The 26,068-nt window shown below is 43.7% G+C and overlaps 1 protein-coding gene and 1 long non-coding RNA gene across 7 annotated transcripts in view; one reads left to right on the forward strand and one right to left on the reverse strand.

The window, feature by feature from the left end:
* Window positions 1–48: 48 nt before the first annotated feature.
* Window positions 49–3,333, forward strand: LOC125306097. Its single transcript, XR_007195492.1, has 2 exons — window positions 49–450; window positions 2,581–3,333. It is a non-coding gene; the product is annotated as an uncharacterized LOC125306097 (long non-coding RNA).
* A 629-nt stretch (window positions 3,334–3,962) lies between these two features.
* Window positions 3,963–26,068, reverse strand: part of atp2c1 (ATPase secretory pathway Ca2+ transporting 1) — a 51,237-nt gene continuing 29,131 nt past the window's right edge. For all 6 annotated transcript variants that reach the window (XM_048261253.1, XM_048261258.1, XM_048261254.1 and 3 more), the window contains 19 exons: window positions 24,304–24,372; window positions 24,065–24,140; window positions 23,252–23,318; window positions 22,402–22,526; window positions 20,703–20,800; window positions 19,755–19,850; window positions 19,525–19,614; window positions 16,459–16,563; window positions 14,677–14,833; window positions 12,887–13,057; window positions 12,423–12,520; window positions 12,139–12,189; window positions 11,761–11,927; window positions 11,538–11,606; window positions 10,902–11,018; window positions 10,511–10,658; window positions 8,949–9,044; window positions 6,090–6,231; window positions 3,963–5,629 (listed from right to left, as the gene is read on the reverse strand). In XM_048261253.1, coding sequence (XP_048117210.1) covers window positions 5,493–5,629; window positions 6,090–6,231; window positions 8,949–9,044; window positions 10,511–10,658; window positions 10,902–11,018; window positions 11,538–11,606; window positions 11,761–11,927; window positions 12,139–12,189; window positions 12,423–12,520; window positions 12,887–13,057; window positions 14,677–14,833; window positions 16,459–16,563; window positions 19,525–19,614; window positions 19,755–19,850; window positions 20,703–20,800; window positions 22,402–22,526; window positions 23,252–23,318; window positions 24,065–24,140; window positions 24,304–24,372 — 2,079 coding nt within the window. In that variant the 3' untranslated portion in view covers window positions 3,963–5,492. The remainder of the gene's footprint in view (window positions 5,630–6,089; window positions 6,232–8,948; window positions 9,045–10,510; window positions 10,659–10,901; window positions 11,019–11,537; window positions 11,607–11,760; window positions 11,928–12,138; window positions 12,190–12,422; window positions 12,521–12,886; window positions 13,058–14,676; window positions 14,834–16,458; window positions 16,564–19,524; window positions 19,615–19,754; window positions 19,851–20,702; window positions 20,801–22,401; window positions 22,527–23,251; window positions 23,319–24,064; window positions 24,141–24,303; window positions 24,373–26,068) is intronic.

The raw sequence follows: 26,068 nt of genomic DNA on the forward strand, positions 1-26,068 counted from the left end.
AAAACACTGGCAAAATACAGTCTTAAGTCCAAATCACATTATCAGTGGTGAGAAGAATGTTAACAAATTCATTGTTACTGCAAGGTAAGTTACATAAGGCAGTGGTTCTCAAAGTGGGGTCCGGGGACCCCTTGGGGTCTGCGACCCATAGGGTTTTATCATTTTAAAAATGTATATCTATGGATGATGCCCCTTTTCACCCATAAAACAAGCAAATTGTGTCTTTTTTCTCCTACCCACATTTAACTTCACTTAGGTCATGAAGAACCATTCCTACTACTGCTTAGCTTGGCTTATTTGTTAGCCAGCTAGCTGATGAATGTGTAGGCCACAACTTCAGAGAATACAAATGACATGCTTAATTGTTACGGTTATAAGGGGGTCCTCGGAAAATGTTCTCCCCCAAAAGGGGTCCTTGAAACCAAAAACATTGAGAACCCCTGACATAAGGTAAGTGCTGCTCTATATTTACATTTAATAATGATACATTTCATATGTCCCAGTATTAAGCAATTCACATGAAACACAGATCCAAATGAATCAGGTTAACATTGGGATGGAACACCTTTATTAAAAGATTTATATTCACTTGAATTTTGTTTTGGTCAAGTCATTACTGAATAATGGAAAATAATATTGTTAGATTTTGTCTGTCCAGACCAGCAGTGGACAGTAGAGCCTACACTGCTTACTTCACCCCTAAGTAGCTAAACAGTTAGTTAAACTACTAAACTAAACTACTTAGTAAAAACTACTTTCCCTGGCTAAGAAAGTACTTAGCCCTCTGACCAATGTTGCATGTGCAATTCAACTTGATTTGCATTTCAATGAAAATTCTGAAATGTATATCATTTTTCCTTTTCACTAGTCTTTTGAATTATGGAGAATGTCTTACAGGCATTGGATCCAAAGCTTTGTATCAGTTGTGAGAAACATTTTGAAAAGGGCAAGAAAAAAGATCCCTATGTCCAAAACCCCACAGTAGAAGGCCTCCAATGCATACTTACCCTTGCTCAGCAGAGAGAGAGATGGTGATGTCCATAAAACTCTGGCTCCATATACAGATGATATTTCATCCAAATAATCAGTGAGCAGCAGCAAGTTGCAAATGTTGAGAGCAGGGGTGTGCAGAGACCTTTGAAGGGGCAGGGGCTCAAATTTAAAAAAGGGCACATGGAACAAACGTTTCAGAAAACGTGTTAACTTTACTTAAAACGTATTTTTGATTACAACCCAATAGAGAATACATAGGCTACATGCAAATTATATCAAAATAAAACATCTTCCATCTTATTGATTAAATTCAAAGATAATTTTAATAGCCTAGAAATCTAGACGCACCCTAGCGGCAGCAAATACGTTATTGCCTAGTCTGGCTTGTCAGGCTATAATTTTAATGTTTATCACAGTGAACTACCACCATTAGCAAGCTGGTGTCTTGCAGATTCACGTGCTGTGCGTAAGTGAAATGACGCATAATGTAGCCAAGGCCTACTGTAAACAGAAAACAACGTGTGGAAAAGGGTTAGTTAAACAACTACAGTAGCCTATGTCGTCGGCTTATGACGATTTAGAAAAGGTTTGCCTACTCTGTTTTATTAACTAGGTCTGCTAGTAACCTAAACAGAATATGTTATGAACGTTCAGCCTTAGATTTTCGAAGCTGCCAGGTTATTGAAATGGATGGACCATGACATGGTTAAAACGGCTTTGATAGCCTACTTCATTAAACATAAAACAACTTTAAACATTTTATTCTCTATCTCTAAGCTGAATACTATTGCATGTTCAGATAGGCTAACTGCCAAGTGACCTTACTCCCAAACGTCTCCTGCAGCACTGTGCCTGCGTGCACCTTCTGAGAGTTCACTGAATGTATGACGTCACGGATTGGTGGCCGCAAGGCATTTCAATTAACACAGAAAATTGTTATTTTTGTAAATTTCTAATTTCACAAACTATTAATGAGACATTTTAGGGAATATTCACGTTGGAACTAGCGAAAGTATTACACATTTTAAAAAGTAAAAAACGGGTCTTGTCAAAAGGGCACTTGGACATCAAAGGGGCAAAAGGGCAGGTGCTAGAGCCCCTGTAGCCCCCGTTCTCTGCACGTGCCTGGTATTTGTAGGCTAAAGCCTAGTCAAGGGAAGATGGGGACCTGTTCACCACCACTTTCTTTATGCGCTCAGCTCTTCTATTTTAGATATGGCTTTAGGCCTATTATCTTACCGGTCATGTGTTATTTTGTTTATAAGGTCAGAATGAGTACATTTGCACTTCGTACGGTGTTGCCTGCTCTCCGTTACATATTCCTTGTATGTATTCATAATCCAAAGGGTCAGGACCAATGATTAGTTATGCAAATGTCATCCCTTGTAATTGCAGAACAGACGTAGCAATGTCCACACCATGTTAAACACTAAATACAAATTATGTGATACATTGTAAGTGGTCTACTTATGGGGTTTGATGCATGAAATGTCAGGGAGGCTAGTCAAAACACTAAGCCACTGGCATTTGTCATATATGTATTTTTCCAGGAGAGCATGCAATCTCAAACACCTCTCTCTCTCTCAGGCTTTATAGCGGACCCTTGGTTCACGAGGCTGCAGCGAGGCTGATGAGAGGCGCCACCCCAGAGTCGTTCCTCAATGGGGGGCCAATCCCCCTGCAGCTCTTCAGAGATCTCGAACGCGCCGTGCTGGACTCCCTGGATGACGACATCAGGGACCGGCTGCAGAAAGAGCCGCAACAACATTACCCAACGAGAAGAGCCCAAACTAGAGGGAACTTGGTAGAATTTGCCAGACAATTCTATCACGAGGATGAAGATGATAAAGATTATGGTGAAAGGAGAGGCAGGCGAAGTCTGAGGATGAGGAAGCCTGTGTCCAAATCATTACCCGACACAAGAAGAGCAGGGCTCTCCGAGCTTGCAGCCCTGGTATTAAACTGAATAAGCGAGACAGAGTGCTGGGACTGAGAGCCTTATAAATGTGTTGCACTCAAGATGAAAACATAATGGAATGAATATTTGCTTATTCATCTTTTAATATATTTTAATGTTTTTAGACTTGTTACTTTTGTTGTACCAACTATATTCACATGATGTATATATGATGAAATGGTTATATATGGTGTTTTGTTTTGTTTGTGTATTTTCTTTTAAAGTCTCTGGATATTATAATATTTACCTTATGTTAGTTAAGGAAAGTTAGACTTTTCACCAATCTGCAAAAAAAATCTTATTAATACCTTGAGTTGGATCAATTTTAAACTGATTAAGGAAGTTTTGTTTTGTAATTGTTCAATAAAACCACTTATTATGGATTTTTTATGGAGTTGGAGTCATTTTTACTCAAAACTAATGGCTGGGATAGATTCAGCACCCCAAAAAAACCCTAGTTAGACATCTCAAAAGCTAATATTGGTAAAAAAATGTTAAATGTTTTCACTATTTTCAACCAAACTCTCTGGGCACCTCAAACTTGATTGGCTCTCCAGGCGTTTCCCTGAGGATTTGCCAGTGGATAAATTGGGAGGTGTTAAGTTACCTATAGGAACACATAGAAAAGAAAAAAGCTATTGGTAAGAATTTTTTTTGCAGATTGGCAAATGCCTAATTTTCCCTAACTATGTGTTGCACTTTAGATGATCTTATTATCTACAATGTTTTTAAATGGTAATATATGGTGTTTTTATACTGTACACCATATACTTTCTGCTTTGAAACTCTTTCAGTGCACTGCTCCAGAGTCTAGATGGATGGACTTTGCAGAGTATAAAAACAATAGCTCTACATCATCAAAGACCAAAATTGTAGACAACAATGTGAGTGAGTGCGTGTGTGTGTCATGACTAGAGGTTTCTGTTCTAGGAGGCCATATAATTAGATTTTCAAATTTTAAGATTTAGTAGTTTGTTTTCTGTCTTTGTATTGAAGAATTAATCTCAGCCACCCCATTTTAAGGTTTATTAAAAAATTTGAATATACAAGTTTATTCTCAATTAGCCACACATGTGCAAAACACAATTAAAAATAAATAAAAGATGGAAAAAAAAAAAAAAAAAACAATCTTTACAATCGTCATTCCTTATTGGGTGTTGGTTTAAGGGAACAAAACTGCAAAGCTGAACTAACCAGTTCACTTTGACAAAACCTAGAGGTTTTGAGTTGTACACAACAAAAAAATGTAAGCTAGTGGCAGAAGCAAAAAACGTACCTCATGAACCTTTTCCCCAGAAGTTATAGTTCATGCTTCATACTCTCAAGACATGACCATCTACTCCAGAGAGCAGGTGACGATCTACAGTAGCCAGTACAGTAAAGAGAGTGCACCTACAGTATATAACAGTGTCAACTAATTCAAAGAGAACGAAACACCACATGTCTCTGAAATGGGTGCTCAGGGCTTAAGCAAACAGTAACTAAATTGTGGTTAGCCTAGTGAGGGGCATGGCCAGTAAACAAACCGAAGTAATTAAAACAGGACTTGACTTAAAAAGAGTAATAAACCATCTTTGTTGTGTAAAATTATTATTATTTATATCCAAATAAGATGTAAAGAGGCCCAAACTCCCATCTGGGTTATACATATATATTTGCATGATGGAAAAAACTAGTACCACGTCAGGCTCTTTTGAGTTGTTAGTCTGACCCCTTTTATTGGGACCGGAAACCAGACATCCTTCAAACAAACAACAACAACAACAAAAAAACAACTCCCAGTATCAATCACCTTTAACTTTGAAAAATATATTATATTCTGCCATGAAAATATTCAGAAAAAAAAAAAAAAACACAGACTATACACACCCTTTAATTTGAAGGCGCAGAAACCTTCCCCTACAAGCACTGCTCTAGCATGGAGAGCCGGAATGCGGAATGCAGATTGTTTTACGTGTTCCAAAAAACTATGGACTGTGCTTGCAGTCATTTGATGAGAAATAAAAAGTCAACAGTCACTGTCTGAAGCCTTACAGTATCTCATAAATAAAAATGTTCTTTCAGACGCTGGGGACAAAAAGTCTCAAAAGCAGCACACCAAAGCTTTTTTGTTTTCAAAGAGCCTGGGGGAGGAGGGGCAGGGGGTGTGGTGGGGTTGAGAGAAAGGCTCAGGGAAGGAGAGGTGGTAACCCAATGGGGGACTCAAACCAGTGCACAACCACAGTCTGTCCATGGGGAGGAGTGAGTGCCGTCCCTGCCCTAGACAAGGACAAGATCAACCTGGGTCACCCACTTCACTCTCTCTCGCTCGGTTCTTGTAGTCTGCTCAGTCAGCCTGCAGACGAGCACACACACACACACACACACACACACACACACACACTCACACACACACACACACTCACACACACACACACAAACCCGCACACACACACACACACACACACAAACTGAATGACCGACAATCCAGAGGAAGAAAACATGGCGCCCAGAGCCACTGTCCAGTGTCCACCACGATCCTCTGCGTGCAACGCAACGTGCGTCATACTTCATGGAAAGAGTCAGTGTTGTCAGTCCCATCACGGCCCTTTCTCCTCTCGCCCCTCAACCTCTCCAGCTTCTTGATCATCTCCGAGACAACACACACCGATGAGGTGAGGCCTACAAGAAACAGCAGGTCTGCCCAACCAAACACACACACACACACACAGGTCACATTTGTATTGGTTAATGTGTCATACATGTTACAAACTCAGTATGTAACAACCACAAGACCACTATAGCAGTTTCTGTATGTAACACCATGTCCTGACAGCAAGTGACATGAGTGACTGTCAGTGACAAAATCAATTAGATTGCCCAACTGTTTTCATCTAGAATATCTTAACTGACTGCAAGTTAAGCCGTGCTGTGAAGCGGAATATGATGGAGAACGCCGTTTTGAACAGAACTGTTACCAGATGCCCTGCTCTATTTTCACTCAATCACTCACATTAAAATGGTTAAAATGGTCAAATGAGGAGGAATGTGATGCTACAAAAGGGCATATTGAATAAATTCAGTATGGACAGAAGATTCAAGCCTACAGTATGTGAAAATTAGGCAGCAGCGCTCACAGACTGTGGCTTGTGCATCTTACCCAGGATGCTGAGGCTCTCTGTCTGGAAGACTTTCTGCAGCGGGGGGAAGTAGATGACCAGCATCTGACCCATGATGGACCCCAGCACAGCGTAGCAGAACATTCGGTTACTGCACAGGCCCATCTCGTGTACCATACGTGTCTGCAGGTGGCCAGGGAAGTGGGGTCAGAGGTCAAAGGACATGAGAGGTCAGGTTTACGGCTATGCCAGGGTGACCGCTGGCAGGCCTGTGCTCTGTATACTACTACAATAGAGTACTGAAGCCATTATGTAGCGTTGTCAAGGCAAGTAATTTCACTGGATCTAAACAAATCAATCTAACCATAGTTGTCAGTATCACCATAGCGGCAGCTTTCTTAATCTATTTAAATAGTTTTGCGTTTCCAAGACCTTAATATATTTTTTACACTGTAGGAATCACATACAACATATATTCATACCAACACAATCAAATTTGTGACTACAGAGTTTTGGTTTCCTCCGTAAAAGAGACCTGTATGTAACTTCACAGCATGTGGTTAAAATCCTTAAATTCACGGACGTTTCTTGGCTTTGTTTTTGAGGCAAAAAAACATCACTCTTAACAGCCACCAGTCTTTAATAAGACATGAAATATCCACTGCAATTTTGTTTCTTTCTATTACACCTGCCAGGGAATCCGTTTTATGTGGCTAAGCTGCTGCCTAGCAGGTAAAATATGTTTAAATGGCTATAGCCTACATTTAAAACAACTAATTAGCTAGATGCCACATGTCTACATTGATGATGCCACATGTCTACATTCAATGCTATTTAAGCCACTTCAAAAGTTTGTTTAGATCCAGTGACACTGCAGTCGTGGAAACCGAACGTCACACTTCGGTACTCTATTAATCTAGGTAGAGATGTAAATACAGTCACTATGATGTACACACATGTTGATGTACAGTATGAGGAATAGATTCCAGATTACAAGTATGTTCAATTCTAATCTGTTAAATAATATTCTAACTGAATTCAGGTATGCTGGTAACAGGGAAGAATGCATCAAATTATAAAATAATCTGAACAGGAAATAAAGAACAGAATTACAAATTCACATTGCTGCATGGTGCTTTAACCAGAAACAGGCACTTCCCTTCTCACAAATACTGAACACACAGCAGATTGGAATCTGGATTAATTTGCCATACAGGGTGTGTATCCGGGTGTGTGAATTTGCATTTCTAAATTTAGGCATGTATGTGTGTGTGCGTAAACAACTGAAGTATTTGCATAGGAAGGCATATTTCCAATGCAAAGTGTTTATTTGCCATTGAAACCATTTCACCTCTCTAAGGGATTTTTATTGAACTTTATTATTTGCAACTCATAGAAGACAATCCACATATGTTTACCATGATTCACTTTCATTTTTACGATTACTAGTACCCACACATATATGTATTTTGTCATTTGTGTTGTGTAAAATCATATACACAGAAATTTGGAGCGATTTGTACTCCACACATGTTTGCCAGTCATTTTGTTCCTGATACTTTTGTCTGCTCATGTGAATAGCCACCTGCTGGTGCAGCTAATAACTGCATCTCACATTTGCACTTCATCATTTTTTTGAAGCAGATCAGGCGTGGTACAAAGTGCGCATAGATTCCACAAATAAAAGGAGGGAAGTCATATGAACATCTGATTTCTCATATGATTTACAAACACACAGGAAGCCACTCACAATGAGCAAAATGCAATTCACGTGTAGGAACAGAAATAAGTATAAGTAAGTATATATACTCCTTTGATCCCGTTTATCCCAATCTGTGAATTAGTGAAACACACTCAGAACACAGTGAACACACAGTGAGGTAGCCTGGGTGTTCCCATGCTGCCTTGCGCGCGATTTGATTCACGCTGCTAAGGCAGCCTGGAGACCATGGAGCAAATTTTCGCCTGAGATAGGGGACCAATCACAGAACAAGGGGAAAGCAAGGCGATGATGAGCTATGCACAGGCGCATTTGATAGACATCCGTGGCACCCAATAAACGGATCTGGGCATTTTTTTCAAATACGAGAAAATTAACGTTTGGTTCCCAGACCACGTCTCATTGAGAAGTGGTGGCGCTAGCCAGGCTAACAGTGAGGTGAAGCACACACTAATCCCGGCGCAGTGAGCTGCCTGCAACAACAGCAGCGCTCGGGGAGCAGTGAGGGGTTAGGTGCCTTGCTCAAGGGCACTTCAGCCGTGCCTACTGGTCGGGGTTCGAACTGGCAACCCCCTGGTTACAAGTCCGAAGCGCTAACCAGTAGACCACGGCTGCCCCCAAATTCACAAATGTGTAAAAATGACTTAACAGGTGAAATTAAACTATATATTTAAAGGGACACCAGGCAACATTTTCGTGTTAATTACTCATCTTCGTAAGTCGGTATATGGTTAAATGACTCATTACAGGGTGAATGAAGACTCTCTGCCCGCCCCTACTGCCTGTAGGAAGAATATCCTGTTGCAAGTTCAGTGTATCGTACCCGCTGACCGAAGCAGGATCAGTTTACAGCACAGAGGCAGGCTAACAAAACGCTAGCGATTGTTGCAAACGTGTGTATAATGGCAGAGCCGGCGAAGAAGCAGCGAAAACCCTCGATGGAAGATGCAAAGAAAAGGAAAAGAGCTTCAGACCGAGCGAGGGGGAGTTTCGTAGAGAAAAAGCATCAGGCTTGCCTGGTGTCCCTTTAAAGAGTAAAACATGCTTAATGCTGTTTGTTTTTTGTGGATGTGACTGGAAAGGCATATATGTGAATGGTGACATATTTGTGATTCTTTTAAGGATGGCATGCATGGCTAAACAAGTATTTGTTTATATTTGTATTTGTGTGTGCATGTACCTGCGAACGCGAGCTGAGGGCGTTGAACATGTCAAAGAAAACAAAACAGGTGAAGGTCATAGTGGTGTCCCTGGGCGTGATCACATTGTCCTGCAGCTGGTGGGGGAAAAACAAAGTCTCAGGGAGGTGCCAGGGCATTTGGTGACCAATCAACAAACCTCTCAACGTTCACGGCAACTGGACAATACACAGCTAAAATTAAACCACAAGTTTCTTTTAGACACTGCAAAAGATAGACAACAAATAAATATGCACGAGTGACACACTTACAAAGGACCTTTCAATGAACAAAGACAACGGTGGAAATCTTTGAGCGAGCAGAGCAAGCATCCAAGGTATATTTGTATGAGTGGTTTGTAAATGAGGCCTAATCTTTCCTCTCTTTAAATGATTCTAAGACAGTACACTTTTGGTCACATTTAGTGAATATATTATTATAATCCACTAGCTGTATATTCTGTGTGCAGAGAAAAAAACATTGGTGATTCGTACACAGCCCTGGCTCTGTGAATAGGTAACAAACACAGGGGTGCACCCACACACACAAAACCGCATGCTAATTCCAGCCAAATAACAACTGGTAGTGGTGTTGCTGTTGGTGCACAGGGCAGTGGGAAGTGGCTGAGGGAAGGAACAACTATTTGCATCGTCAAGAGCACTTGCATTTCAGATGCATTTGTTTGGCTGTGGAGTAAAAATTGTAACAATCTTTTTCCAATATCACCACTTTCGATAACACTTTACTTGACAGTATTGACATAAGAGTGACATGACACTGTCATGAACACATGACACTGTCATGACACATGAATCCTAACCCTAACCTCTAACCCTAATTTAATAACAAAAGCGTTATGTCAAACATTTATGACTTGTTTATGACACGTTCATGACAGTGTCATGTCACTCTTATGTCGATACTGTCAAGTAAAGTGTAACCCCACTTTCACTTGTTTTATTTTTAACTTCATCTTGCTTTGGTGAAACAAATAAATAGATAAACAAATAAAGTTAATCATGATAATATGCATTCTTAGTATTACTCATTGGCAACACTTAGTATTACTCATTGGCAACACAAGTGCCTAGCAACGGTTGCCCGTTGGAACATTAACATCAACACAGATAGAAGGGCAGTTATGCCCGGGGCTAGAACTAAAGCTGGGCTCAATAAATCACTGAGTTGACATCAAGAGCCGTGAACATGCAGCGCTGGAGGGGGAGGCACGAGGCTTTATTACACCGACATAATAAATATCACAGAGGGTCACACCATGTTGCTCTCTGCTCTCATACTTCCACAGTTTCATCCTCTGAAATGCCATTTTGCAGTGCATCCTCAGACTTGCAATGGAACGGTTTAAACATGGTTGAGCAGACACAGTTAGGAGGAGGAGATACCTGCTGCACAGATGTGTAATTAGTGGGAGATGGTGAGCATTTGGAATTTATTGGAGGTGTTTCATCTACCTCTCAAACGCAGAACAGGTGGCATACTCTTGTAGGTCCTGAGATAGTGTGTGTGTGTGTGTGTGTGTGGTAGTTCATGAGCGGCCCAGTACCTCTCTCCAGAAGACAAACAGGGTTCCGCACACTATGATGAAGGAGGACACCAGGATCTTGACGATCAGACTGCGGGTGATGATGCTGTCACGAACATTCCGTGGAGGCTTCCTAATGACATCAGGGTCCACTGGCTCCACCCCCAAGCTGAGAGAAGGCATTGTAGTGCATGATATCTGTGGGTCTGTGTTTATACATCTATAAAGCAGGGTCATATTCCCTAATGCACAATTTATACCTGAGCTAAACTACAACAAAAAAGTTAAGGCTTGATGACATTTGTGTGGTCACTGGCTTGCTAAGGCCATGCTAAGTCCTTAGGAGCATCTAGGTGATGATCTAGACAGGAACTAAAAGAGTGGATGGATGGTTCTCTGAGTCCTATGTTACCTCTGCGCGGGCGGTCCATCCATGATGATGTTGATCCAGAGGATCTGCATGGCATTGAGGGGGTTGGGGAAGTTCATGAGCGTGGCCAGGGAGATGAGGGTGAGGGCAGCAATACTCCTGATGAGGTGGATAGAAGACAGCAGCCATTAGGAAGGAATGTCCTCAGTACAGGATTTGACCACTAGGGAGCACTGCGTTACAAAAGTAGTCTATGAATGCACATACTTGTGTTTATTATACAGTGCAGTGTGTGTGTGTGTGTACTGGCTTGTCTCCAAGGTACTCAAGAGGTAAACAATCCATTCCAACATTAAGCAACTTTTATAACGTTGGGCATTATTGTACCACATTCAGACCCCATAGGACAAATAATTTATTTTTGGTAATAAAAAATGACATTCAACGCCTTCCTGTTTTATTAGTGTCTCATACTTGTCTTCCTGCACTTTAACCAGTTGTTCCAGGAAATGGTACAACATGACTTGACAGAAATTCATGACTTGACAGAAAATCCCTTTTTTTTGAATATGCAAATCACAGGTGTGATAGTTTTTGCACAAAGAGCTGCATGTCAACAGGTGACCAGGCCACACACGACAGCACTGTGAGAAGCCCCCCGGAGCCAAAAGCACTCACGTGCTGAGCTGGAACCGCACAAAGTTCTTGATGTTGTTATAAATCCCTTTCCCTTCCTCAATGGCATACCTGAGGGCAAGACAGTAAGAGAGAGAAAAACACAGAAAGCAAAAAATCAGGGCTACTGTTGCCTTGGAGACAGTGGACTAGTTCCAACACTGAGGCAATTACAAAAGAACTTCAGAATAAAAGCCTAAAAAAATCAGCATTCCAATGTTCTCACATGATGGTCTGGAAGTCATCGTCCACAAGGATCATGTCAGCTGCTTCCTTGCACACGTCGGTGCCCGTCTGGCCCATGGCAACGCCGATGTCGGCCGCCTTCAGTGCCACGGCGTCGTTCACACCATCACCCGTCATGGCTACCACAGCCCCAATGTTCTGTAGTGACTGTGAAGAACATTTACACATCAGCTATAGCCACACAATAAGGAGAGACAAAGCCATAATCCTGAGAAAGGCATGGAAATCACCCTGGATTAGGCAAGTGCTAGTGAAGGCTTAACCGGTTGCCAATTCCTGACTAAGATAGTTATACAGTATGACTGCACCTACGATCTGATGTGTGATGTGAAAAATGCACTTTTGCTTTTGCCCTTACCTTGACTATCTTCAGCTTGTGTCTGGGACTGGCTCTGTAGAACACCACTATCTGTAAGACACAGCATAACAGTCAACCTACCAACCTTTAAGAGCAAAGCATTTCAAATAAAACTGAACACTTCATTACGGATATTTTTTTGTTGCAATTTCAAAACATTTTGCTCTTTTCATAAAGTCAAGCATTCGGCTTCATTTCTTTGCACACTACGGAGGAAATGGTGGTGCATTTTTAACAGTTATGCGTGTTATAAAGTGGGGAGAGGTAAGGGCAAGGCACAGTACCCTGGGTACTATCTGAGAGAGCTGCTGGAGGTCCATCTGGTCCACCTCTTCCCCAGAAAGGGACTGGGAACCCTTCGTGTACAGACCCAACCGACTCGCTGTGAAGGGGGGCAATTAAAGAAGGCAAATAAATAGAGAAATAGATGAATATTAAGGAAAAATGGGACAGAATTGAAAGAATATATGACTTGTGTGTTGCCATTTTGAAACAACAAGGGATTGTGACAAAGAAGCAGACAACTGTAACCAGAGGACGGGGGGAGAGAGAAAGAAAAAAGAAAAAGAAAGAGAGCAAAGGAAAGAGACAGTGAGAGAGAGAGAAAGAAACAGAAAGAAGGAAAGAGAAAGAAGGAGAGAGAAAGAAAAAGACAGTGAGCGAGGGGGGGAGAAATAAAGAAAGAGATACAAAGGGTTTGGTACAGATACATCTCAGCCAAAGAGAGACTGAAAAGACCAGCCTTTACCAATTGACACAGCTGTCTCCTGGGAGTCGCCTGTAATCATCTTGACAGCGACGCCAGCGTTGAGGAGGGTGCCCACTGCATCCTTCACCCCAGCCCTAGGCGGGTCAATCATGCCCACCAGGCCCAGGAACGTGAGGCTGCCCATCTCAGTGCCTGATGCAAATGCCAACACTGCGAGCAGAAAGAGCGAGGAGACAGTCAGGGACACCCATGAAAATCAGCAGGCAAGTCACATGCTGGAGACAAGTAAAGCCTGCCTCACATTATCAGTCCCATGGGAACTATGCAATGAAAAACTATGAACTCAGTTTGGCCTGTCATTTTCAGGCTGTATAAATTTATAAAGGTTATTTGGCCGTGTTGGGCACTTCTGGGAATACTGGCACAGAAACCTCTTCCAACATTAGTTTGACCTCAAGAGTTGGGTAAATGTCATAGAAACCTAAGCCAGTATAATAATAATCAGTGATGAAGATAATAGTCTTGTGCATGTTTTTCTGAAGGTAGCTTTTAAAAAGATAATGTACATATTTTTATGCAGCCCATTCACACCTGACACATATGACTTACTGTTTTTGTGCCAAAAAAATCTTATATTTTAGCATATATCTTCTTTCTTAAAAGAGACATATGTTTAAAGTAGGGATGCGCGATATATCGGCGGCCGATATATTATTGGCTGATAAGTGAAAAAAGGAAAATATTATTATCGGTCGATAACAGAATTCTGGCTGATAATTTGCGCCGATATTTTTTAAAGTCCTAATTTAGGCCTACGTAAGGTCCGTCTGGATACACTGAGCTACTTGAGCTTGGTTGGCTATACTTTTTCCTCAATATAATGTCAGCGTGTGAATGTATTTCACCACAAAAATCTGTGGATATGCGTTCTTTTGGGAATCTGTGCATCTCAAAATCGTCTTGTGAATGATCCGCCATTTAACCTTACCAGAGCGGAGCTCAGCCCTATCTAGAGCCGTCTTGTGCTGGTGTGTTTGCACTTTACCGGCGCTGATCGGGAAACAAATAAACAAACTTCGTTTGTGGGGCAGTACATAAGTAGGCCTAGTTCTAAGTTGTGTTTTAGTATTATATTTGCATTACGTTAGCTTGGGTTTTGTATTAGGCCTACTACCTAGAAATATGCTAACCATTCCTGCTTCAGTTCCAGACAGGTCATCATAATAAGTTATTAAAACCTTTGGGGCTAACCCCTTTCATTTCTGCTGCAGCAGGTTGTGCGCAACAGAGTAGACGGACATAAGATACAGTCTGAGGAGTTGCAGCTTTATTCAGTTGAAACTAAACATAAGTTTCCCTCACAAACTCTGATTTGGTCGCTATACTGTAGCTTATTCCCAGCTGAGCCGTTTATGAGTGTTTAGTCCTAAATTAAAACGATTCTTACTCTCTAGCCACTCACTCGCAATTCACTGACGTCAGGTTCACTTAAAGGAGCCACACATACTGTAGGGCTAGACTACTGTTATGTTGTTGACTGCCGCACTATTGAGGACTATTATGAGTTCTGTCCATCATTTGGTGGTAGGTAAAATTACTGCAATAAAATTATGCTTATTAAATGCTTTCCCCAAATCACTTTTCACATTTTTTTTAAGAGTAATATTATTGGTTATCGTATCGGTATCGGCCACAACAAACCAATAAATATCGGTTATCGTTATCGGCACTAAAATTCCATATCGGTGCATCTCTAGTTTAAAGTTTAAAGAGACAGGCTGTAAGCCTACAGTGTAACTGTTCGATTAGAGAGGCTGGAGGCCACGTACCTCTCAGGCCAGCTGTGCCCATGTAGCTCTTCTGCTGCTGGAACAGCTCCCTCTGCTGGTTGGTGAGAGGTAGTGTTACTCCTTTACTGTGGTAGCTGCTGCAGCAGCGGATCACCTGCTCGTAGGCCCCCTTCATGAAGTAGGTCCCGGGCTTGTCCTGAATAGCAGGTCATATGACACAAATATATGTTCATTCAGAGTTAAATACGTACTGCATTTCTAAATGTTTTAATGAAATAAAAATATGTAACGTTCAGCAGCACACACACACCAGCCTTATTCCCCTTATTAGCCAATACCATAAAGTCCCTGCACTGGGCACTCACACACACACACACACACACACACACACACACACACACACACACACACCCGTCACCCGTAACTGTTAACAATGCAGTGCTCATGAGAGCATGCTGCTCTGTGACCATGCTGTTTGTGTGTCAGTGCCTGTGGAAGTGGTGTGTGTGGTGGGCTGTGTAAACATGCCCCGTTGCACCATACACTGGCTGTTAGTCAAAGTCGAGGATCCCCGAGGATTCATGCTTGGTAGAGCTGAGCCCTGCCGAGTCAAATCCTACAAAAATGAATCAAGGCTTCTTCTTAGCATTCGGAAAACACACAATAGAACAGACTAGCGAGTGTGCAGGAAGCTGCAGGTGTGCGTTACTGAAAATCAATACCTCCTGCCCGCTTGGTTTTGAAAAGCAATGAATGCACTACCGTAATTCTCCCACTTCAATAAATTGAATTATATATATATATATATACACACACACACACACACGTTTGATTTGTTTGCTAAAACAATCCACGGAGCAGCAACCATTAAGCAAAATTGTAAAGAGAAAAAAATAATAATTAGCTCGCAATCACTCTCATTGAATAAGATATAAATAAATACCCTTCCTAATTGCCTTCTTTACACGATTACAGTGTGAGAGTTGAAAGTTGTTAAAATGACCCGAGCCCATACTTCATTTAGGCTATTTTACAATGAAGGCGATGTTTACAAATAAATACATTTGTTTAGTACAGATTTTCTATCCTCCATAAATGTGTGCCCAGGATTGTGGGTGTTCCGAGCACACTTGAAAATTCAGCAAAACGAAAGACTCGGTCCTTGGTAGAATTGTATGGATGCTTGAAATTGGAACAGTGGTTCGGTGGTGTTCAATGAGGTAGCATCCTTGAAAAGGCAGCCGTTGAGTATGCTTTCTTGACTTTGGGAAACGGTGACGGTGACCGAGAGAGAGAGAGATTGTTTGTTTGTTTGTTTAATTTAAGGCCATTTCCGCAACTAAGGCTATTTAATTGCCAGAGCACTGTGTGTTATAGAAACTTAAATATGTTTCTTAAAATCTATGCTAATAAGATATTCTAACCTTCAAAAGGTGGGACCTTTATAAAAACATAAGCTATAGAATTTTGATGATAAAATTGTTGTCTTTTGGTTTTCAAGGCAGGGCAACAGATCAAAATATGTCTCACTGACAGGGGCGTTTTGCAAATTTGGCATAATGGAGGATGTTCACCACTCAATAGAAAGCTATGAGTAAATCTTGAATGTCCTATACGGCATCTGGTATAGACTATTTGATCGTGTCTGGATTGAAAAGAAAAAAATAGTCTCTTCCTTACAGTAGGATGGATTTCGTATAGCTTGTTGTTGGTACATTGGTCCCATTCAGATTGCCACTTATCTGTGATGTAGAGGAGAGAGAGAGAGAGAGCAAGACACATGCTGCAGTGCTGCCACGCAGAGGCCAGTGGCCAGCTCACCTGCTGGGTACGGTGGACACAGCGGACAGCCATCCACTTCTGCTCCGAGGTGAAGGGCTTCTCCTCCAGCCGGACGTACTCCTGATGAACCCCCTCCAGACCCATCTACAGAACACACACAAACACATTAGACATGCAAACTTCTGACCTAACTGACATGCTAACTAGCTAGCTTATGTACTTGTATGTGTCTACTCCCTGTGAGTACACAGACCCCAATATGGTTGGAGATGGGATGCTGTTGCTTGTGGCGAAGGTCCCCCCAATAGATAGTTCTAGAACTTGCCCAGCCCCACTCTCACTGGCCCGGCCCCACCACTACCACCACCTCCATGGATGTTTCTGCCAGCTTGCCTTAGCGCCACTAGTGCCACCAGCGCCAGTCCTCCCCACAGTGACTGTGCTGGCACCTCCACCGGCACTGCCCGTCTGCTAGCCAGCTGCTTCCTTTCCCTCCCTCCTCCTCTTCAGTAGCCTACTCTCCTCTCCTCCCTCCTCCTCTTCAGTAGCCTAGTCTCCTCTCCTCCCTCCTCCTCTTCACTAGTCTCCTCTCCTCCCTCCTCCTCTTCACTGGCCTGGTCTCTCCTCCTCCTCCTCCTCTCTTCACTGGCCTGGTCTCCTCTCCTCCTCCTCTTCACTAGCCTAGTCTCCTCTCCTCCCTCCTCCTCTTCACTAGCCTACTCTCCTCCCTCCTCCTCTTCTAGCCTACTCCCCTCTCCTCCCTCCTCCTCTTCAGTAGCCTAGTCTCCTCTCCTCCCTCCTCCTCTTCTCTAGTCTCCTCTCCTCCCTCCTCCTCTTCTATAGCCTACCCTCCTCTCCTCCTCTTCACTAGCCTAGTCTCCTCTCCTCCCTCCTCCCTTCTCCTAGCCATACTTCTCCTCCCCCTCCCTCCTCCTCTTCTCTAGCCTAGTCTCCTCTCCTCCCTCCTCCTCTTCTCTACTCTCCTCTCCTCCCTCCTCCTCTTCTCTAGTCTCCTCTCCTCCCTCCTCCTCTTCTATAGCCTACTCCCCTCTCCTCCCTCCTCCTCTTCACTAGCCTAGTCTCCTCTCCTCCCTCCTCCTCTTCTCTACTCTCCTCTCCTCCCTCCTCCTCTTCTCTAGTCTCCTCTCCTCCCTCCTCCTCTTCCCTCCTCCTCTTCTATAGCCTACTCCCCTCTCCTCCCTCCTCCTCTTCACTAGCCTAGTCTCCTCTCCTCCCTCCTCCTCTCTCTCTAGCCCTAGCCTCCTCCTCTTCTCTAGTCTCCTCCCTCCTCCTCTTCAGTAGCCCTACTCCCTCTAGCCCTCCCTCCTCCTCTTCACTAGCCTAGTCTCCTCTCCTCCCTCCTCCTCTTCAGTAGCCTACTCTCCTCTCCTCCCTCCTCCTCTTCAGTAGCCTTCTCCTCTCTCCTCCTCTTCAGTAGCCTAGTCTCCTCTCCTCCCTCCTCCTCTTCACTAGTCTCCTCTCCTCCCTCCTCCTCTTCACTAGCCTACTCTCCTCTCCTCTCTCCTCCAGTAGCTGCTGCTGCTACCGCTGCTGACTCACTACGTCTGGAGTGCCACTGTGCGTTGCTCCTCTGGGGCCGGTGCCTATCACTCTGCATCAGCCGAGCCAGAAACACCCCCAGCCCCACTCGCCACACCTGCCTGCTAGTCAGCTCCTTACCAGCTGCCTGCCACTGCCGGCACTCAAACAATCTATCGGTCACCAGGGGACCAGTCTAAAGGGTACACCAGAGGGGTGTGTGTGTGTAGGTCTGTGTAATGAGGCCTTTGTCTTCTCCTGATGTAAGGGGAATTTGTTTAGGCATTTTTTTTTTTTTTTTTGCATGTTTTTGCCTCCGTGCCACAAGACTGCAGGGGATTAAGTGAGCAGAATATTCTATAAACTAAAAGATAAACTGCGTAAGAAACGGAAGTCTGTAGACCTATGAAAACAGCCCTAGATCTGTGGATGTATAACCATGACAACCACTTGCATTTATTTTGGACATGAACTCAACTCAAAACATAAATATAGAAATATTACTAATACTAATCATATACAGTAGGAGTTTGGTTCCAAAACACTATATTCTTCATTTTAATGATTTTTTATAAACCATTTTTTACATTGTTTACAAGTAATTTCAGTGGAACTGTAGTTGGGTATTGTTGTTTGATTTATCTTAACTCAATCAAAACAACACAACTGCAATTCAATTTTATTGATATAACCTGAAATACGCAATTAAATTACATGACTTTTTAACGTTTTTGAAAATGGAGATTTAGAACCAAACTCTTCACAATGTCATGTGTTATACCATTTGCCTACTCGATGTGGAAAGGAAACAACCTGTACTCCAGAGCTCCATCAGCTCTGCTATGCTGATAGATGCTCATGTCTGCACTGCTGCGCCTGCAGCACTAACACTCCTACACCAGCAGCAGTGGCAGCAGGAGCCGAGAGCCCTGGGCTCAGCTCCCAATGTGATCATGACAGGCCCCTTTATCAAGCAAATATTATTTTTTCTAGCATCTCTCAATGTGGCTGTAAGTGTATGTGCGTGTGTGTCTGTAAATATGTAAAGGAGGCTCCCAAAGAACATCTCTGTGTGTGTGTGTGTGTGTGTGTGTGTGTGTGTGTGTGTGTGAGTGAGTGAGAGAGAGAGAGAGAGTGAGAGTCTGTGTTGGGGGTTGGAAAGATGAGGATGTACTGTATGTATGTTTAGTTTATAGCGTGTTTTATTGCATGACAAAATGAGGGTCATCAACATAGTGTATTTGATTCTAGATAGATAGATAGATACTTTATTGATCCCCAGGGGAAATTGTATGGGGTTGCTCCCTAAGCAAATGTCTACATTTTTTCCAGCATGTTTCACTGTGTCTTTGTGTGTGTGTGTGCCAATATATCCTGATCAGGTCAGGTCAGGAGGACTGAGTGTGTTGGATTGGGCTGATCATACACACAGCAGCAGTTTTTTAGCAACTGAGGGCGAGAGAGAGAGATGGGTGGGGTTGGGTTGAGTTGGGTGCCCCATGTTGGGTGGAGAGGGGAGGGTGCCCACGACTGCCCAGTGCTGTGTTGAGAGTGCGGGTAGCATACCTTCATGGCCAGGGCGATGAGCGCTCCCTCTGTGGGCTTCCCCATCAGCGTGCCGTTCCTGATGACCGCATCGCTACACAGACAACCAGCCTGGGTTACGGCAGGGGGATATCAGACAAGAGCACACCAAGGAAAACAGTTAGCCACTGGACAGCCATACCTCGCCAACAAAAGCAAAAGTGTGTGTGTGTGTGTATGGTGGTGGTGGGCGTTCCTACTCCCTCACTCACCTCGACGACCTTGCGAAGGGAGACATTGGAGAAGCCGTGCACCAGATCGCCGTTGAGCAGCACCTCTCCAGCACTGTTGTACCCCACGCCCGTCACCTGGGGGAGACACCGCGGTGAGACAATGGCTCAAACACACACTTAAATGAGGGTTTTTTCATGGTTATCACAGGGTACACAAATACACAGATTTAATTAGTGATTTATCTCTGTAGGGAAATAAAAAAAAAAGACTATGGCACTGCCGGTGCTTTGACAAGCTGAGTTGTAAGCTAGAGGAACCGCCAGCCACACACACACACACACAAAAAGGGCGTGTCCTGCCAAAACCCCCAGACTCGCCCGTCCTCCGGGACTGCTCTATTAAGCGGAGCCTGTGGCCTCCACGCATCGTAAATTAAAGAATGGCTCTGCAGGAGGACTCCCTGCATCAGCCCACCACTGCCGCACGCACGCCTTCCTCCGCCCACGCCGTCCGCGCCGGCAGACTCATGAGCCCGTGCCCGAAACCGCACTGAACCGAACCGCAGGGCGCGGAGATGAGCCCAGCGCATGATTGAGGGGCCGCTGCATTCCCCTCCCTCCAGGACAGACCCAGGAAAGGACAGGACACACACACCCTTAAGGAATGAGGACTGCAGATGAGGGGGGGGACCGAACAGAGAAGCCATATTTCACCCCGGTGCAAGGGGGGGGGGGGGGTGAAAGAAAGAAAGAAAGAAAGAAAGAGAGAAGGGAGAGAGAGAGGAAGAGAGAAGAGAATGAAGGAAGAGTGTGATGTCTCTCAAGCAAAGAACAGGAATGTTTGCTGATGAGGGGGGAAAAAAACTCTTCAAGGGCGTTCTCCTGACTTGTGATTAAAGAGCGGAGGATTTCAATTTTATCCCTGAGCTATGCGGCTGTTTCAGATGTCAAAGGTCAAGATGCTTGACCCCTGGTATGTGACCTTACTTCTGCATGTTGGCCATCGGAGGTGAACAACTGTGTCACAGTCATCTCATTCTTGGTCAGGGTGCCCGTCTTGTCCGAACAGATGACGTTGCAGCAGCCTATGAGAGAGAGGGACACACACACACACAGGAGTTGGAGGTTAATAACAGGAAGCTAATAACAGGAAGCTAATAACAATAGGGTTTTCATTAGAGGTTTGTGTGTCAAGTGCAAACTCCCAACATCTCCAATCCACCACTAAGGATTTGATGGGTCCAAACAAGCCATTCAGCTAACACACACACACACACACACACGGAACAGATGGGGAGAGCAAAAATATTTATGCCCACACAGGCATTCTTCTCTCTGACAAACACACACTCATTTTTCAATATGTCTCACACAAAAACTGCCTGTAAACACATTTGTACCCATCTATTTGTCCTCTTGTCCTGCACACACACAGACACACGGGAGGGGTGTTTATGACATCTTTTGCTCTGTAATCACCCCAAAAAAAAAAAAAAACACACAAACTGGGAGGGCTGTTTATGACATATTTTGCCCTGTAATCTGACCACGCACAACGACACTGGGAAGGCTGTTAATGACATCTTCTTTTGCCCTGTAATCAGACTACCATTTATTACTACTAAATATAAACTGAAATCGAAACAATTATTAAACACAAGCAAACATAGTTAAACCAGCCTTGGCCAGAGAAAGCACCCCCCGCCGGCCACAACAGTCTGGTCTCACATGACACTCGGGCGGCTCAGTAATGTGATTGATCAGGTCGGGGGACGGCAGACTCACGGTCACCTGATCCACTCCTCGGGCAGCTAATGAAGGGAGAAATTCTCCAATCACTGCAATTTCTCTTGACCAACCCCCCCCTCCGACAACCCACCTACCCACACACCCACACAGAGAGCTGTTCTGCCGATGATGGGTGAGGCTGTAGTGGAGGAGCAGTTCCTCAGCACTGTCTGATTACATTCAGTCAGCTGTGAGATGAAGCCTTCCTCCGAGCACACTCACAGCAGCCTCCTGCCCTCCCAATGCCCCAGCACTGAGCCCAACCAGGCACACAAATCACAGGGGCGTACAGGACACTGGCATCCGGCCCAGAGAAGAGCCTGGTGGAGGAGGAGTGGTGGTGGTGGTGGTGGTGGTGGAGGGAGGGGGGGGGGGTGAGTACTGGCTGAGTCCCTCTATTCCTCTACGGTAAATTAAGTGGTGGCTCCACTGAGAATCAAGTGCACTTCAGACATTTATTTCAGATGATATCCATGTCCTGTGAAAGGGACTTCAGCAAAGCAGCTTCAGCAAAGAGTTTGGTTCCAAAATGCTATATCCTCCATTTTAATGAATTTTCATAAATCTTTTTTTGTTTGTTTTCCAAGTAATTTCAAGGGAAATATAATTGGGTATTGTTTTTGATGTTTCTTTACTCAATCAAAACAGAACTGCAATTGTATTGATATTACCTGAAATACACAATGAAATAACATAACTTTCAAAAATGGATTTATAGATTTTCAGAACCAAACTCTTGAATATTCAGTGCAATGGCAGTGCCTAGGTTGTAGTGAGGCTTCCCTTTGCTGTAAGTTGTTTGGGGTACCAAAAATATTGCTTTATAAATGTGACATGTTGTTGTTGTTGTTGTGTCATCAGCACTGTGTTTCAGAGAGACAGGGAATGCAGGACATACTTAGTGTTTCCACGATGGGCAGCTTCTTGACGATGGCTCGCTTTTTGACCATCCTCATCACGCCCAGGGCCAGAGTCACCGTGACTACGATGGGCAGGCCCTCAGGGATCGCCGCCACTGCCAGGCTGGCACACAGAGAGAGTAAGAGAGACAGAAAGTGAGAGTGAGAGAGAAAGAAAGAGGAGAGGGAGAGAGGGAGAGAATTGAGAAGGAGAGAGGAGAGGAGAGGAGAGAGGGAGAGAGTGAGAAAGAGAGACAGAAAGTGAGAGTGAGAGAGAAAGAGAGAGAGGGGAGAGGGAGAGAGAAAGAGAAAGAGAGAGAAGAGAGAGAGAGAGAGAGAGGGGAGAGTGAGACAGAGAAAGAAAGTGAGAAAGAAAGTGTTAATTAAAACCTGGTGACTGGGTGTGAAAGAGAGGTGTGTGAATGACACCATACAATATAACCAAACCCAATGTCTACAGCTCATCACAACCAAAGTGAGACAACCTGTAACTGAAAGGGTAAGAGAATAAGTCAATTCAAGTCAAGAACACACACATACACATACACACACACTAAATAAACTAAGAAAGCCGGACAGAAGAGTAAAAAAAAAAAAACCCTTAACTGAGTGCACACACAGTCACCTGGCCCTTTCCCATAATAAACCATGACAACTCAAACACCTCACACACCCTCCCCTGTAGTCAGCCCATCCGGTTGATAACCCCGGCCAAGTTGCGCCATGGGCCGCGGCTACTCAAACAGACCCTGTGTGTGCTCAGAACCCGCTTGTGCTTGGGTCAACATTAGGAGCCTGCTGGCACTCGGTCCACCTGCAGCATGCCAATGCCACCACCTCTGTGCTCACCTGACACCGATGGTGAACATATCCATGATGTGCTTGCCCTGCAGCCACCCGACCAGCATGATGACTCCTGCCAAAGACAAACGAGCAGAGACGGAAAGCAGGCTTATTAGCAAAAGAGGAAGGGACACCGGAAAAACCAGAAACTTCACATTTTTTTATGTTCCGGAACAGAATCGTTTATCTAAAATAATGGTAACCCGTTAATACAGTTATTTTTTTCGCTCTTTGACAATATTCCTGTGCAATATGACTTGCTGATGACTTATTCACTTCCGGTCGTTCACTCATTGGGAGAAATGCTATAGAGAAGCTTGCTGCCAGCAAGTACTGTAGCCTAATCGTATGCTTAAGCTGTAGCCTGTCTCTCAAGCTCAATCATAATAGGTACATATTCTACCAAGTATCTCACAAATGTTTGGTTTTAAATACAAATTATATCTATTTAGATCTAGGCTACGAATTTCCAATGCATTGTTGTAAAAATCTGCTGGGTCAAGTTAACAAAAATATAGCCTTAAGGAAAATTATGTAGACTAACAATATAAATTGAATTCTTAATGATCACCCTACTTGCCATACTTGTATGTCCCGCAGCTGACATGGAACGTTATTAACCAGTTTGTGAACATTATTTTTTTGTTCTAACCGGTTCAGGAACATCAATTTTAGGGATGAACCGAAAACTGGAAACGTTAAAATACTGTTTCTGTTCGGAACGAACCAATTGGGGAAAAAAATTCTGGTTCAAAGCCCTGGAGAGAACACATAAAACCAAACGTGAGAATGTGCTGTGTTGACAGGAAGTGAGCTCACCTATGATGCCGAATGAGTAAAGAGAAAGCTGCTTTCCCAGCAGGTCCATGCTCTTCTGTAGTGGGGTTTTGGGCGCCTGTGGGACAGAGGCACAAGTGAGGGGACCAGAGGAGGGCTGCATTCTTACATTTAGTTCACTTTAGCAAAGCAGAATCCAGTACACAAAATAGGATTCCATTTCATATTGATCAGTCGTTCACGTGGTTATTTGGCTTTCCCAAAACAAGCAGGATTTTTACCTCCTCAGCCTGCATCATCTTGAAGACCTCTCCAAACTCAGAATTTTCTCCAGTACCGATGACAATACCCTGTAGAACACAAGAATTAAGCATGTGCGATATATTAAGTAAATTCACAACATGCAAAGACTGGTAGACTTTGTCATTATATCATTTAGCATGACTCATCTATCTACTGTACATCTAACATGAACATGCTATAGTAGAAAACTTTTTTCTTTACATTACACTTATTTGGAATAAAGAATGTGTTCTATGCCAGCCTGAACTTAGCCCCACCCACAAAATTTGAGGTCGGGAAGTCTGGTCTGGGCTTGTTCCATTGACGAGCCTCTAAAACTTGAGAATTGTGCAGACCAATCCAATCGTCCGGGCGGGCTAAATGATGGACAGATGAGCAACGGTGCCTATTCCTTCACGTGACCTGAGTGCGCTTCGGTTGATTTTGTTTACAGCAAAAAGCTTGTCAGTAGACGTTTATGTCGCTATCGTGGCTGTTGTACAAGATAGTCTAGCCTACTGACAGCCCAATAACTTTTAAAAACGAACAGAAAACAGCATTTGTCAAGGATGTGTTGGCTACTAGGATTCACAGTAGGCTAATTCGTTGGTCTGAATGGTTAGGTCTATCCAGTTGTGTGCAGAGGCATTTTTCCCCTGTATCGGTTGAAACACGCGCCATAAGAGATATAAGGACACACCTTTCTTTAACTCTCAATTAAATTAAAAAGTGACAGGTGGGCGGGACTTCCGGTTGATTAAGGCGGGAATTCCGGCAAAGGTGTTTGATTTCCAGTGAAGGCGGGACATCCGGGTTTTGAACTTGTCATCAATGGAGTCTGACATGTTGTTTGAATGTCTGTGTGTGGGTGCTTTTGTATGTGTGTGCATGGGTGTGTCTGTGGGGCATGGGGGGGTGTTTTGTGTGTGTGTGTGTGTGTGTGTGCATGTGGGTGTGTGTGTGTGTGCATGGGTGTGTGTGTGTGTGTGTACATGTATGTGTGTGTGTGTGTGTGTGTGTGTGTGTGTGTGTGTGTGCATGGGTGTGTGTGTGTGTGTACATGTATGTGTATGTGTGTGTGTGTGTGTGTGTGTGTGTGTGTGTGTGTGTGTGTGCATGGTTGTGTGGACATGGGTGTGTGGACATGGGTGTGTGTGTGTACATGGTTGTGTGGACATGGGTGTGTGGACATGGGTGTGTGTATGTACAGGGTGTCGGGGTGTACACGGATGTGTTGGCAGGGGCGTCGCTAGCTATTTAAAACATTCGGGGCTAGAGCCCAGAAGTTAGAGACCTTTTTTTCCAGGGTGTTCGGGGGTTTCTCCCTTGAGAGATTTTAAAAATCGGGCTGATGAACACGCAATTTGAACCTACTTTGAGAATGAAAAGGAAGGCCAATTGTAATGACTCACGTCACGGCATTCTGAATATTTTGATGTTTAAAGACCGTGTAAGGAGAACGTCTCTTCTGCCAAAGTGCACCACATACAACACCCAAAATATGACATTAAAATAGCCTGCATCGTCATGCACCACTGTCAAGTGCACAGGTGTGAGCATTTGTCTCGGGATAAACATTTGGATGTCATCCCCTTCAATTAATGGGCTATGGGTGCCTTGAAAGCAATGCATTTGGGTTGTGTAGGCTATCACAAACTTTTTCCCAAAAGAAAAAGTTCCATTCTGTCAAAATCAAGCCCAACATGCATTGCTTGGAAGCCCCCTCAAACGGTCAGGTTTAACATATTTACTTGCATGTGATTC

The sequence above is a fragment of the Alosa alosa genome, chromosome 13 (genome assembly GCF_017589495.1).
Source record: "Alosa alosa isolate M-15738 ecotype Scorff River chromosome 13, AALO_Geno_1.1, whole genome shotgun sequence".
In the NCBI taxonomy this organism is placed as follows: domain Eukaryota; kingdom Metazoa; phylum Chordata; class Actinopteri; order Clupeiformes; family Clupeidae; genus Alosa; species Alosa alosa.